The sequence below is a fragment of the Scomber japonicus genome, chromosome 22 (assembly GCF_027409825.1).
Source record: "Scomber japonicus isolate fScoJap1 chromosome 22, fScoJap1.pri, whole genome shotgun sequence".
Taxonomy (NCBI): domain Eukaryota; kingdom Metazoa; phylum Chordata; class Actinopteri; order Scombriformes; family Scombridae; genus Scomber; species Scomber japonicus.
The window spans coordinates 9959624-9973309 of NC_070599.1; the positions used below are offsets into that span (position 1 = coordinate 9959624).

The following is a 13686-nucleotide window of genomic DNA, read 5'->3' on the forward strand; positions in this document are numbered from 1 at the left end:
AACTCAAGCTTGTTGTAGCTTTATATTTCAGTGTCTTCACAGGTTCTACACAAACATTCAGGACACATATCAGAACTACTGTGCTCAGAAGTCAGAAATGCCATGTTTTAACTATTGGGTCTATAGGTTTAAGTGAAATAAGTCATTGTATTATATAGGGACAAATGCTGTGTACAACAGGTTATGGCACAGTATTACTATTGTATGGAATGTAGTGTTTGATTTGATTGACACAAATTGGGTAGATTTATTAGAGAAAAAAACATGCACAAATGATCTGATGTACCACAGTATAGAAGGGGGGGGGCTTGTGAGAAAGTATCAGTCACAAAATTGCATACATTGAGTAAACAAGGTTGATTCAGGTTTGTTCCAATGTATCTTTCACACATACACGCCGGAAACATAAAATAAAGGCTGTGTAGTCATGTGATTCCAGTGATCACAGACAGGGCTGTATGTGCAGTACTGCATGCAGCAGGTGAGCAAAACAAAATGCAGACTGCTGTTGAGCTCTAGATACCTCTGATCAAAAAGTCATGACAGCTCATCAAATAAAGAGATGCTGCTGTTTTGCCTTTTTTTAAGAATCCAATGTGTGCTCAGTCAGCAGTGAAGATCCTTGCAGCGATATCGTCCAGTAACCAGTCCACTCCGGCTAACAAGTTCTCTCCTGTTACTGCACTGCAACCAATGATACACCAGTGATGACTTTTAATCTCATCCAGAGCCAGTGCCTGCAGGAAAACACAGAAGTGACTATTACTGTAAATAATGAACAAATACTCTGATTTCTTTTTAAAAATCAACAACAATCTGACATCAAGAGTGTGAAAGAGACTCACCTCTCGTATCGCCTCTTTTGACAGGGCTCCTGGTAAGTCCTGCTTGTTGGCAAACACCAGCAACGTGGCACCAGCTAACCTCTGCAGGGAGGAAACGATGATACAGCACATTGACAGTCTTTAATTTGACATATTGCAGTATTTAGAGGGCACTTTAGCTCTGATTTAAGAAATACTGTCGCTTGAAATGCACATGATGAACTTCATTTGACAGCTGAATGTGACGCAGCATTTACAGAATGTTAAGATATTTTACCATCTGCATATTTATGACACAAAAGGTCTTTTTAAAATGTTACTTCACAGTTAACTGCACAGCTGAATATCATAATATTGATGCATTGATTAAATATCATGGATTTAAGTAAAATAAGAGTGAAATATAGAACAAAGCCAACATGAAGATCTACAACTAACCATTAAACTGTACTTGCTGTATATGTGTATGTTTCTGTGTACCTCCTCCAGCAGTAGTGCACTGAGCTCCTGTCTGCAGTCCTCCAGTCTGAGTCTGTCTGCGCTGTCCACCACCCACACCAGCCCGTCTGTGCTCTCAAAGTAGTTCCTCCAGTAGGAGCGCAGTGACTTCTGACCCCCCACGTCCCAAATATTGAGTTTGAACCTAGAAAAAACACAGAGAGAAGACCGAAGAACTGAGGAATGTGAAGTAAGTGAAACCTTATATCGCGATTTTCTTAAAACCACAGTTACTATGTGCTGCTCTGCAAATTGAAGTTAATAACACAGAAACAATGACAACAGGAAAGCAGTTATGAATATTCAAATCAAAGACGAGCTAGATTGTTATAAGTGCAATGGTGCTTCATAAATAAGACTTTTCAGTAGTTTGTTGATCAGACCCCCAGAGAGAGAGAGAGAGAGAGACTCAGCCTGGACAACAGAGGCTCAGTTATAGAGCAAGGGCACAACCAGGAGCCCCCGTTCTCATGACCTGAGAGACCGAGTGGATCTACACTATGTGGCATCAGCAACTCACTAATATACAGCGGAGCGAAATCATGTACCGTCTTGAGAGTAATCAGAAGGATTTGGAATGAATTCCTAAATATAACACGATGCCAATTTAACAAAGCCGCCACTGTGGGCTCTTTGTTAGTAACGGTTCAGCAGGATTGTGAACTAATTATAGACATGCTTCAGATTCTTGGCTTGAACAAGAATACAGTTCAGTCAAAACAAGAGGAGGGGAAATAAACAATGAGTGATTTGTTTTAGCTGTCGGGAAGATAAGGAGGAGACGGACTGAAAATGACAGGAATGAATGGCTTAACTAGGACTAAAACTAACAATTATTTTCACTATTATTTAGTTGTTTGGTCCATAAACTGTCAAAAAATGATGAAAAATGTTGATTACTGGGACATTTAAACAAAAGCAAAATAGATTATTTGACAGTCAGCAACTAATTGATTAACTTACTAATTGTTGCAGCTCTATTACACTGTTCCTGTAAGCATACTGAGACAGTTTTTCTTGGTGTTAGATAGTGAATTTAATAGTTAGACTACAGAGTTGATAAAACAAGAACTACATTACAGAATTATTTATTTATTATTGAAGCAGAGATACTGCTCATTAACTCTCATGAGCTCTGGAGTCCATCATGGAAATGTGTCAGATTTTCCCATATAGGCTAATTTTTATCTGCAATCCCTGGCAGGTTGATGCCATAAAAAAGACACACAAGAGCACATGAGCACAGACAAATATTACAACAATGCCACTAACTAAACCACTACTCCGGATTATGACAGCATGTTTAATTGTCTACTTTTACTGTTTTATAGATCTGGACTGTTAGGAATAGATAGGAATAGACTGACTGTCCAAAGGTGCTTTTGAGTGGCTATGTGGTGTTTACAGTCTCCTCTGGTAGATATATCTTGGTTTTGTTTAATGAGTTCATTGAGCAGATAGGATGTCAGACCATTAATTTTTTTTATACACAGTAACAGGTAAAATATCTGCAAATTTGATCACGTTTTCCCGTTAAAGTAATCATATTTAGTTCATTTTTTACAATGGTGATATGAATGTGACTTTTTATCCAATGTTTTCAAAACTTGCTTATTAAGTGTTTCTACCGATTGTATAGTGGTCCGGCCTGTCTGTGTCCAGCTGGTAGGACAGCAGTTCATCCATGAGAAAATCAGTGATGTATAACTTTGAGGCTCTGGTAGTTACATTGTTCCTAATATGTATAAAATTGGCCAAATCGAGTTTTGATTGTGTTGACACCTTTTTAAACTTAAACTCATACACTACTAGTCTAGATCTAGTCCATCCCTATTTTATCATATTTAATAGGCCATAGATAGGAGACACAGATTAAACATTAGTTACCCTAAGTATGACTGGAGAACATGAATACCACAGCTAAAACTGGAAAAACAGGAAGGAAAGCAACCTTTGCATGAGATCAAAGTGTGTGTGTGTGTGTGTGTGTGTGTTTATAATGTACAGTATTTTAGGTACTAGTCAGGATATAGAGTAGCACTACATTACCCTTTGTGCTCCAGTGTTTTAATATTGAAGCCCAGTGTGGGAGAGATGGTGCTGACATCCTCTCCGTTAAACTTCTTCAGGATGGTCGTCTTCCCCGCGTTATCCAGACCTCTGTAGGAGCCAGGTTAAAGAATAAACACACACACACCCTAACTTTAAACACTAACCCAAATGTAAGCCGTTCCCTATTAGGTTTTAACAGGCCATAAGTCTGAATTTCCTCTCCAAAAGTAGCCTATGACAGCCTCCATCCGAGACACACCTATAATCTTGTTAGTACTGATAGCTTAACTGTAGCATGATGCAGCACAAAACACACCAAAAAACACGCCACAAACAACTATTACCGTATGTGAATTCACCAGAAACTGATACAGTAAGTTATAATGTTACTTTAGAGTATGCGCGAACTAACAAATGAACGCTACTGTGTGTCTTGCTAAGCTAACTTAAACTGTATTACAACATTAGCAGGATACAACATTAGCAGTCTCATCTCCCGCTCCTTCTGCTTCATCTTCTTCAGAATCGTCAGTAAACCCATCGCGACTGTGTCCGGCTCAGCTGCTGTTACTGTAACAGATTAGTTGTTTTGTTTTTGCTGGTTTATAGCTTTGTATGAAAGATATTCAGCATCCACAACAAGCATGTCGCACCAAGAAGTGACTGGAAACGATGGTCCCGCCTCACACTCCCACTGATTGGTCTGTCAGGACATGGGAGAGCGCTGATTGGTTTAGGGAAACGTTCGAAGCGGGTTCTTCTTTGTGTTTATTGGCAGGTCGCAAACCCAAGTTTAAAGGTGCCTACCGCCACCTGCTGTAACAGTGTATAAATGAAAGGCATTAGATAAGTTTATTTGGTCTATATAAAACCAACCAACCAAACAAACAAATAAACAACAATAAACATACACAGACAATTCCTACCAATAAAAACCTATTTCCTAATCCTGCCTGCATTATAACATAACCCCCCTGCTCTGTGTCCTATATTTCTTAATGTTTCCTTCCCTGAATTATAGGCAATTTATTACAATTTATGTTCTACATATGTTTTGTTATATATTCTACATCTTGATTGACTTTTCCCCATTACATATCAGGTGGAGTGAAAACCTGCATGCCTGAATCTAACCATATAATAAGCACCTCCCTTCTTTTGTTAAGATTTCCTCCTTTAAATAGTTTAACATGAATTAACTTATGTGTTTAATAATGTCTTATTTTATTGTCTGTCTGTATCCCATTGCTTCTGCCTGGCATTAATTATGAATGATTTTATCACTTTATTGTCATACACATGAATTCTTTGCCAATGTATCCGTTTGCTCATTTCCTTTAACACCCATATGAGCAGGGAGCCCCTGCACCTTTACCATCATATTTAATATTAAAAATCTAATGTGAATTTCTATCATTAGATTTTCTCTGACTGTTTAACTCAATGAGAAACATCTGGAGAGCAGCTGCTGAATCTGAGCTGAATCTGATTTGATCTGTTTTTATTGGCTGAATTTCCTATATACCCCTGAGGGCCATAAATGAGAGCAATGATTTCTTCAGGATGATCGGTCAGAAGCATTTTAAGGTGTGGCTGATACCCGATTTGGAGCCCTATTGCGCATATTGGCAAGTAAATTTGTACATACAAGGAATTTGTCTGGGTGCTGTGGTGTATGACAGTCAAGAGCAGAAAGTAAGAGAACAAGTATCTGTACAAATTAAGAAAAAATACCACAAATGATGATATTTATAGTATAGATGGTATATGTAATGTGCAAGTGTAATACAAAGAATACAAATAATTGCATTACTGTAACATATCATAGTAGATGCGATGGGTTCACAGATGTGCGATATAAGATTATAGATTTTACATTCATATAACATGTAGTATCCATAGCTGTCTGTGTAGAGTCTGTGTCAGTGGGGGTCTTGAGCCTTGTTTATAGCATAAATGGTGAGTATTGCAGTCTTTTTGAAAAATGAATTCCTTGATAATTTATACACTGATGAATAGACTTCATTGGAGAGGAAAAAGCCTATATTATGCTACATAATGAAGCAACTACAACACTACTTAGGCTATTTTGTGTGCCATGGCAAACAGCTTATGTAACATCTAGACAATAGGGCATTGACTTTATGAAAACTTCTGTTGGCCCTCCTCCCCCTGTCCTGTGGTCTGGAAATATATTTAAAAAAACAAATTAATGTGAAACATCCTGCAGTCCAAAACCTCCCCAATTCAGTTATTCCTCATTAATCTCACAACCAAAACATGAGTTATACAGTGCAGCTGTGGGAGTTCTGAGTAATCTTCATACAGGTATCAGCTTTCAGAGTCATGACTCAAGAAGTTCACTAGAAATGTTCTCATTTCATTCACATCATCTCTGTAGAAGTGCTCCCACCCAAGACTTAATGTAACAATTAACACCCTGGCTTGAAAGAAGATACTGATCTACAAGAATAATAATAAAAAAAGCAGTATATTTGGTCTGACATATATTTAACATAAACCAAAAACATTATTTTACTAGTTGTAGAGATAATAGGACATTTCATCAGAACATGTTTATGTCAGAGGGAGGGAGGCATATGTCATATTAATCTAAGTTTTAGATGTTTAGCTATATTGATAATAAGCACTTCTACTCACTGCCAAAAACAGTCCAACTTTTTGAGCACAAATGTGACATAAACGCATTGACCCGAACCCTAACCCACAAATGCTTTATGGATTCCTTGTGACTTCAGGCACTTTACACTGCCCACCACTGTAATCAAGCCAAGTGAATCTGTAGGAGGATTTAGCAATGCCCCTTTTTGGTAACAGAAGTGACATAATTTCCTGCTAAAGAGTGGTAAAAGCTGTTGGCTGTTGTTAGGGGGCTTGGCCATTTATTTCCTGGCAAGGCGCGTTTTTAGAAATTCCCTGCACGTGAAGGAAGCTTCTTCCTAATATGGTAACCTAACCCACCCCCCACTTACAACCCTTCCCGTCCAAAACTACAGCTCTCCTAAATCTCTCCCATCATTCTTCCCACAGGCACTATTGGAAATGTGAGGATAGGATTATTATCTGACCTATCAGACAATGCAGTACACTAATGTGAACTTGAGTTTTATGGCACTTCAGGAAGGCATCGAAATAAAGAAAAACATGAAAACAAGCCTGATGTTTTATAGGTTTATTTTTTGGGATTTAGACTTTGTTAGATTTATAATTGGTCAATAAAACATCCCACAACATCCCCTTGTCATGAATATTTATCTGCCTGTTTATTGCAAGTTTGTCACAGCATGGATTTCATTTAGTATTATTTATAACCGATGTAATAGTAATAGTTGAAAAATACTAGTGCTTAAGTGAATATATAATCTATAGAAAGCCGGTTATGCAGGCTTTGAAAAAGAAAGCATTGCCTATACAGCACCGCCCTTCTATTCCCCTCCTCCTTAAATACACACACCATTACCTTGCAACGGGTCAGTTTAAAAGAAAGAGAAACTGAAAGCAGTCACATCATGTTGCATCATCATCAGCTCTCTCTGGTGCCAAACCTCCTGCACAAAAGCCATCAGACTGAAACTGAACGCAGCTCTGTTCTGGACACACAGAGTCAGCAAGTCACTAAGCAACCATCACCATTGGTTTGCAACACAGAAATATACTTTAGCAGCACCTCACCTCCGTCGTCCACTGACTCATCCACAGGTTATCCCAAACCGCAGAAAGTCGCGCAGCCGCTGCAGAGTATTATATGACAGCCGGTGGTTGCACCTGTGGGTATGTTGCACCGGTGAGGACAGGCTGAAGACTTATGCTGTTACCGGAGACTCATTTAACTGACCAGCCGGTCTGCAGCGTGAAGGGGGCGCAAGACATGTCTCCGTTATTCATGGATACCGTTTATGACTCCAACAGCCCCGGCTCGCTCTCAGCTGATTGCAACAGCAACACTGCTGGCTCGGTAAGTCCTCCTTCTTCTAATCTATCAATTCATCAATGAAGCAAGTAAGCCAATAAATACATACAGAAATAGAACATACTGTAATCCTACTGTCAGTACTATTACACATGTTATGAGACTATTAAATGAATGCTATAATAACAAAAGTTAGAGTTAGAGTTAGATAATCACTTGAACAAGTCATCTCATTTGAATATTTGATGATACATAGTCTTTTAAAAGCTATATCAATTAAAATATTAGCAAGTAAGTAGTAGTGAGTCACTCTAAAATCAATTCAGACCCCCTATTGAGCATAGATTCTATTATATTATATTATTCTTTTACATTTTCTTTAAGAATTAGGCATTGTGATCACCATCAGAAGAGACCAAAATGTACTCCCAAGACTCACTTTGGAATTTCTAATACCAGCATTCATTTTTCTATCTCTGAATGCCTGGCGCTGTTGGAATAGTTTGTGCCATTTATCACAGCTGATAATGATTTCAGCTCATTTCAAATTTCCCCAACCTGGCTGCAGGGCACCTGTCCTCTCATATGGGTAAAGAAAATAACCAAATTAGGCTTGACATATTATTCATATCTTCAGATTTTACCCTGGGTGACAGCACTTTCTTATGTGTAGTTTTATATAACAAAAAATCCTAAGTACTTGCTCTTGTTCTTGTACCATTTTGGTATGAGTCAGACTCAGTGATGGATCACTGAATTTGTTTCCTCTTCGGTGTCAGTTATAACTCAACGAGTGCTGAATTTAAAGGAAACTGGACTGGACCTGAGCCTATTTTTTATCTTTTTGTGCCTAAGTGACTAATGTAGACTGTCATTTTTGAAACTGGTCCAATATTGAGCAAGAGAGCTTTAGCCAGCTGCTGCAATACAGGCTGCAATGTAATCCTTTGGGGCAATTGCTCCTTATCAATGTACGTCCACCAAAAGCTCAGACTCTCAATCTAAGTATGACTACCACAGCAATAATGTTGGAATGGAAATTTAACCATGGCATAACCCCAGATTCACAGAGTATAGGTGTAGCCATAGTTGTTGCTATTTCAGTTAGTTTTTAGTTTATGAAAATGAATTGTAACATGTTGGTTGCCTAAAAAGTCTTTTTCAGCATTTGGTTGTAATCAAAGACCTTTAAGAGTTGGATGTTCATTTTTTCCTGTTAGTATATTTAGTTTTAATGGTTTTAAGTCTTTTTTATTGCTGGTGAAAATAAGAAATAGTACCAACATTATCACAGGTCACTATAGACCAGCCAGCATTAAGGTCATCTTGTCCAGATATGATCTTGTCTGGCCCCAAAAATCCAAGATGGCGACGGTCCAAATGCTAAACTCAAGGCTTCAAAACACAAGTCCAACCAACAAGTAATGTCACAGTGAATAAGTCCTTTTTTTTTTTTAACAGTCTACGCTCAACTATCGTAAGATTTCAGAAAGAGACCTGTCCTTGAGTGAGACTTGGTTTGACACAATCATAAAAAGACCATATCAAGCAAAAGGTGAAGAAAAATGTTTTATTTCTCTGTATGTAATAAGAACTTTTAGTGAATGTACATTGATGGGGTGAAGTTGCCCCAAAGGATTAAATTGCAGCCTGTTTTGTGGCTGCTGGTGCATTCACGCAATACTGGACCAGTTTCAAAAATTGCTGTCACCATTAGTCACTTAGATATGAAAGGATGGGAAAATGCGGTCCAGGTTGGAAAATACTAAAGTTTCCCTCTAACATCATGTGCTATAACACAATAAGTTCCTCTCTCTTCAAGTCCAAGTCTGTTTATTGCTTTACTGACCTGCTCAAACTGGGAGACTACGTGTCATGTCATGTATTAGATTTGCCTCATGACCTCATGAACTAATACAGGTTTCAAAAACATGCAATATAAAAAAGTTGTTAATGTCTTGAAAAAGGAGCACTCCTTAAAGGCAATAGAGGATGCCATATGAAAAGTATGCAGGGATGTTCATGACTGTTCATCTTGACAGGAAAAAGAGGGAGAAGGACCAGGGACGCAATACAGAGGGACTAAAAGACGACAGAAGAACAGAGAAGCAGCGAGGAAGAGCAGGAAAAAACAAACAGAGAGGGCTGATGAGCTCCATGAGGTTTGAAAAATGTACTCCTTCTTTCTCTCCTTCTTTTCTTTCTTTCCTTCCCTCTCTACAACATCATACTGTGATTCTGTCACTTTCTGTCTCACACACGCACACACAGAGGCTATGTGACTAGCGGTGTGTATGCGTCTTGTGTAATCTGGCAGAAGGCTCACAGCCGTTTCTTGGAAATGCTCAGCTTAAGAGAAGGGCTTTCACTCCCTCTGGTGAGCCCTCCCTTTCCTTTCTGCCCACTCCACACACACACACACACACACACACACGCCCCTACGTTTTTCCTTTCGTGTCTCTGCCATGAAATCTTCCTGAAGGGCAAATTCCACAGGTACTTTCACAGACAGTACGGGTTTTATGAAAGGAAATTTCTGATTGGATTCCATGGAGCAAATAATGTTCTGAGTCAGAAACTTCACAATGTGAACCACTGACAACAGTGCATGTATAGACTTTATACATTTTTTATGATTTGAATTAGACATAATTATATCCTCAGTAATTATCCATTTGAAAGAGCAAAATTTGATGCTCTATTCAAGCACGTCTTAACTGTCAAAATGATTTTTTCTTAATGCTTTGAGTAAAAGTTTTAATGAGACATATTGTAGAGATTCAGCGTAGCAGAACACAGTCACAGATCTGTCTGAATGAGAGTCCACATTTTTGATGATGTTGAACTTGAAACGTAGTGTTGTCATTCTGAAAAAGCTTTGCCACGTGCTTTCGGTTTAGTTGTCATAAAGATGATTAATAACACGATGATTGCCTGTGCAGTAAACATGAAGTTACCTTCAGCAGGTGGTTCATTTATCTTGGCAGAATCACTGGAAACAAGGGGAAACTGCAAGAGGGGGGGGGGGCGGGGGGAACTCCAAAGCACTCACATTTACATGTTATATCTCGACTGATTAATTCATACAAAAAAGTATCAAAACGACAGATTTTAATTTTTCCAGTCACTACACACCCCCTATTAAACCACATTATCAGTTTTGCCCTTTGCCTATTCAATACAGTAAACAAATTAGATAGTGTGTTAATTAGTGAACTTTAGAGGTGCTGAAGTGAGATTAAGAAAGATTTTGTTACCTTTTTAGCCAGGCTAGATGTTTCCCTCTGTTTCCAGTCTTTATGCTAAGCTAAGCTAACCGTCTAACCGTTAATCTTCTTATATAACTCTTGGCAAGAAAGCGAATAAGCTCATTTTCTCCAAAATGTTTAACTATTCATTTAAGGGATCCAATGTCAATGATGTATTTTAGTTTTAGACCCCTCACCTTTACACACAAGGATTTTAAAAAAGTGGTGGAAGGTGTAATAATCACTACAGCATGAATGGCTGCATGAGGTTAATGATTAACTGTAACTGTACTATAGATGTAGATATATAAAAGCTTACCATCAGATTTTCATGAATCTGTCTGTGATTTATTACTTTCAGGACACAAATAAGATATATTGGCTGTGTTTAACGATTGATGTTTCTTCTGCTTGTCCTCTTTCATGCTCATTACAGTGTGCCTCATTTTTCCTCCCACATAATATCCTACCTGTCATAACTGGTTGGATAAGTGTACATTTACCAGATTTGTGAATAGGTGTGTTTGGAGGGAATCCAGACTTTCACTTTCTCTCTCTTCGTCTCTTTCACTTCTGCTCTCTTTTCTTGTTCTTCAGGTTGATTTTGAAGAAGCATCAGAAAATGAGTTTAGAAGATAGTCCATGTCAGCAGTTGAAAGTTCAAAAGGTTCAGTGCACGTGTTGCATGGTTGCATACAACTGTTGATTTAAATGTAGACTTCGTGACCTTAAGAGAAAATAGCGGACACATCCTCATACTGAAAGAAAAGGCTTTTCTTCTCAGCATTATTCATGCTTGTTGAATAATTGATAGACTGGGAGCAAACAATTCTAGACACGTTAAAAGTCGGAAATGTGTTTTCTCCTGGTTTCCTCAGTTGGAGCTCTGACCTTCACTGTGTAGAACGATGTAGGTGCAGAGTTTGATACCAGAAGACAATTCACATTCATTTGCTAAAAGTGGTTAAAGTTAAAGGCCTATAGCTGCACTCTTGATTTGATTTAAATCTCAGAGATGTAATGTACTTCCATATTGATAGAAGGAAAAGAAGGAGATGTTTTAAGGATTTTTAACAAGGCATTTTTTTGTGTGCAGGAAATCCATATCAGACACACATTCTAATTCGAAGCAGAGGATTTGCAAAAGTTATAAAACGTGACTGGAGGGCCTCTTTAACTTGACTTTTTTGGCTTTTACGTGATTTGTGGAAAACCTTACTGCTCTCTTTGCCATACCCGCTCAGTTCCTGCTGAATTTCTCTTAACAGTAATATTTCAGTTCTCCTTTGTGCTCTAGCTTGACCCTGTCATGTTATCTGTTAGAGGAATCTTAAAGAAGAGTGTCATCAGTATTACGTGTCAGGCCTGGTGTGATTTCATGTGAGCGGAAAGTGTGGTTTCCGTTATTTATCTTTTGATGTATGTCTTTAATCAGTTTTTATTGCTGGTGAGTTCATCTCTTAGGGATAATAAAGATAAACCTCATTCAACTGGAGTTTTTTTTCACATTTCCCTTTGCCCTCTTTTCCATAGGAGCTGCAGCATCTGGAGCAATCAAACTCTGCCCTTCAGAAGGAGATTGCTACATTGAAAAAAGAGGCCAATCACTATACAACAGCTCTGGAGCGCCACAAGCCTTTCTGCTGCCTCAGAGCATCAGGGTCTAGCTTAACCAACCGCCTTTGTGTTTCTCCATCGCCAGTTGATACCACGCTCCCTCAAAACTCCTCCAGCCCTTGCGAGAACCCTCACCAGACCTCGTGCTCCATTTTGACAGCTGCACCCTCTCTCTCTACCTCTGTAACTCCCAGTCTGGGTCATCACACCCATGACTGTGCTGACAACACTCAACCTTCACCGTCTTCTGGGTTGCCTGCCGAACTCTTTACCACCTCACCCTCCTCCAGTGCAATGACTGCTACTTTTTCAGATGTGGCTCCTCACTCTTTGTTTAGTGAAGAACCTCCTTCTCAAATCACCTCAAGATCAAAAAAAGCTGCCCTGACACAGCTGTCCACCAGCCTTATTTCAAATCCAGTTTGCTCCACAGTTGCTCCTCTTCCATCTGAACAAGACATTCATGAAAGTTCTTCAATATCAGTGAATGCTGCTCTCCACATAAACAGTCGTGCCTTGACCCCTTCCTCCCACCCAGCTTCCTCTACACTTCCTTCCAGGGGACTGGATGCCTTTCTAATGAAACAAGCCTCTTTCCAAGCTGCTTCATCTAACATGGTGCCCCCTTGCTCCTATATAAGACCTCCAGCGGCAGAGAACGCAGGTCTAGCAGCACAAAATTTCCCCATGAATGTGCCCCAGCTTCATCAACATCAATTCAGAGGAAATTCCAAAAATTCAAGCATTATTTTACCAGCACCTCTTCAAGATCCTGCTCTACCATTTCTTTCGGTTTCCCAGCAGGCAAACCAGATTCCTCCCCCTGCCTCTGCTTTCACTTTAAAGCAGAGTTCTGGCCATCAAGTGATACCTACTCCTTCGTCTATGCTCTCCCTGCTCACTGTCCCTAGTCCTCTTAACGTTCCTCAGACTACCTCCGGCAGCTTGGCTAGACCTCTCGCTCAACCTGCATCTTTGGTGCCACCTCTTGGTGATCCCTTAAGTGATCTCTCCCTTTCTGAGTTCCTGGAGGTCAATGATTGGATACTAAGTGGGACTAGCAACCTGTAGCAGTTCAATCAAACTCTGTGGGACTCAAAATCAAGTGGTAACAAATGACAGCACAGAGACACCTGATGATTGAGGCCTCCAAAGAGCTACAGTGTAATTTGTTAGGAATGAAAAAACTGGTAACACCAACGATGCCAAGATACAAGCTGTTATGAGTATAAGCTGACACACTTGAAATATTTGACAACCAGATGTTTTCATGTTAGGAAACCTGGCATTAGAAAATGAACCAAGGATTTAACAAATGTCTGGGCTGTTGCCAATATTCAGCTTTTTGTCTCTTAAAGAAGCACTCTGGTGATTTAGTAGGCCACTTCTATAAAGTTGGGGCACTCACAAGAGACACACTTTTAAAAAGAATGGTTACAATTGAAGCAACGCAGGTAGAGAACATTGACTTTTAGGCTCTAGTTTGCTTTAAGAGACAGAAACACTGAATCCTACA

At 39.2% G+C, this 13686-nt stretch overlaps 1 protein-coding gene across 1 annotated transcript; it reads right to left on the bottom strand.

The window, feature by feature from the left end:
* Positions 1-304: 304 nt before the first annotated feature.
* Positions 305-4049, bottom strand: arl2 (ADP-ribosylation factor-like 2). Its single transcript, XM_053343280.1, has 5 exons — positions 3851-4049; positions 3372-3482; positions 1305-1467; positions 846-926; positions 305-737 (listed from the first exon to the last, which is right to left on the bottom strand). Exons 1-5 carry the CDS (start codon positions 3913-3915, stop codon positions 603-605), a joined length of 555 nt encoding a protein of 184 aa, XP_053199255.1. The 5' UTR covers positions 3916-4049; the 3' UTR covers positions 305-602.
* Between the last annotated feature and the right edge of the window lie 9637 nt (positions 4050-13686).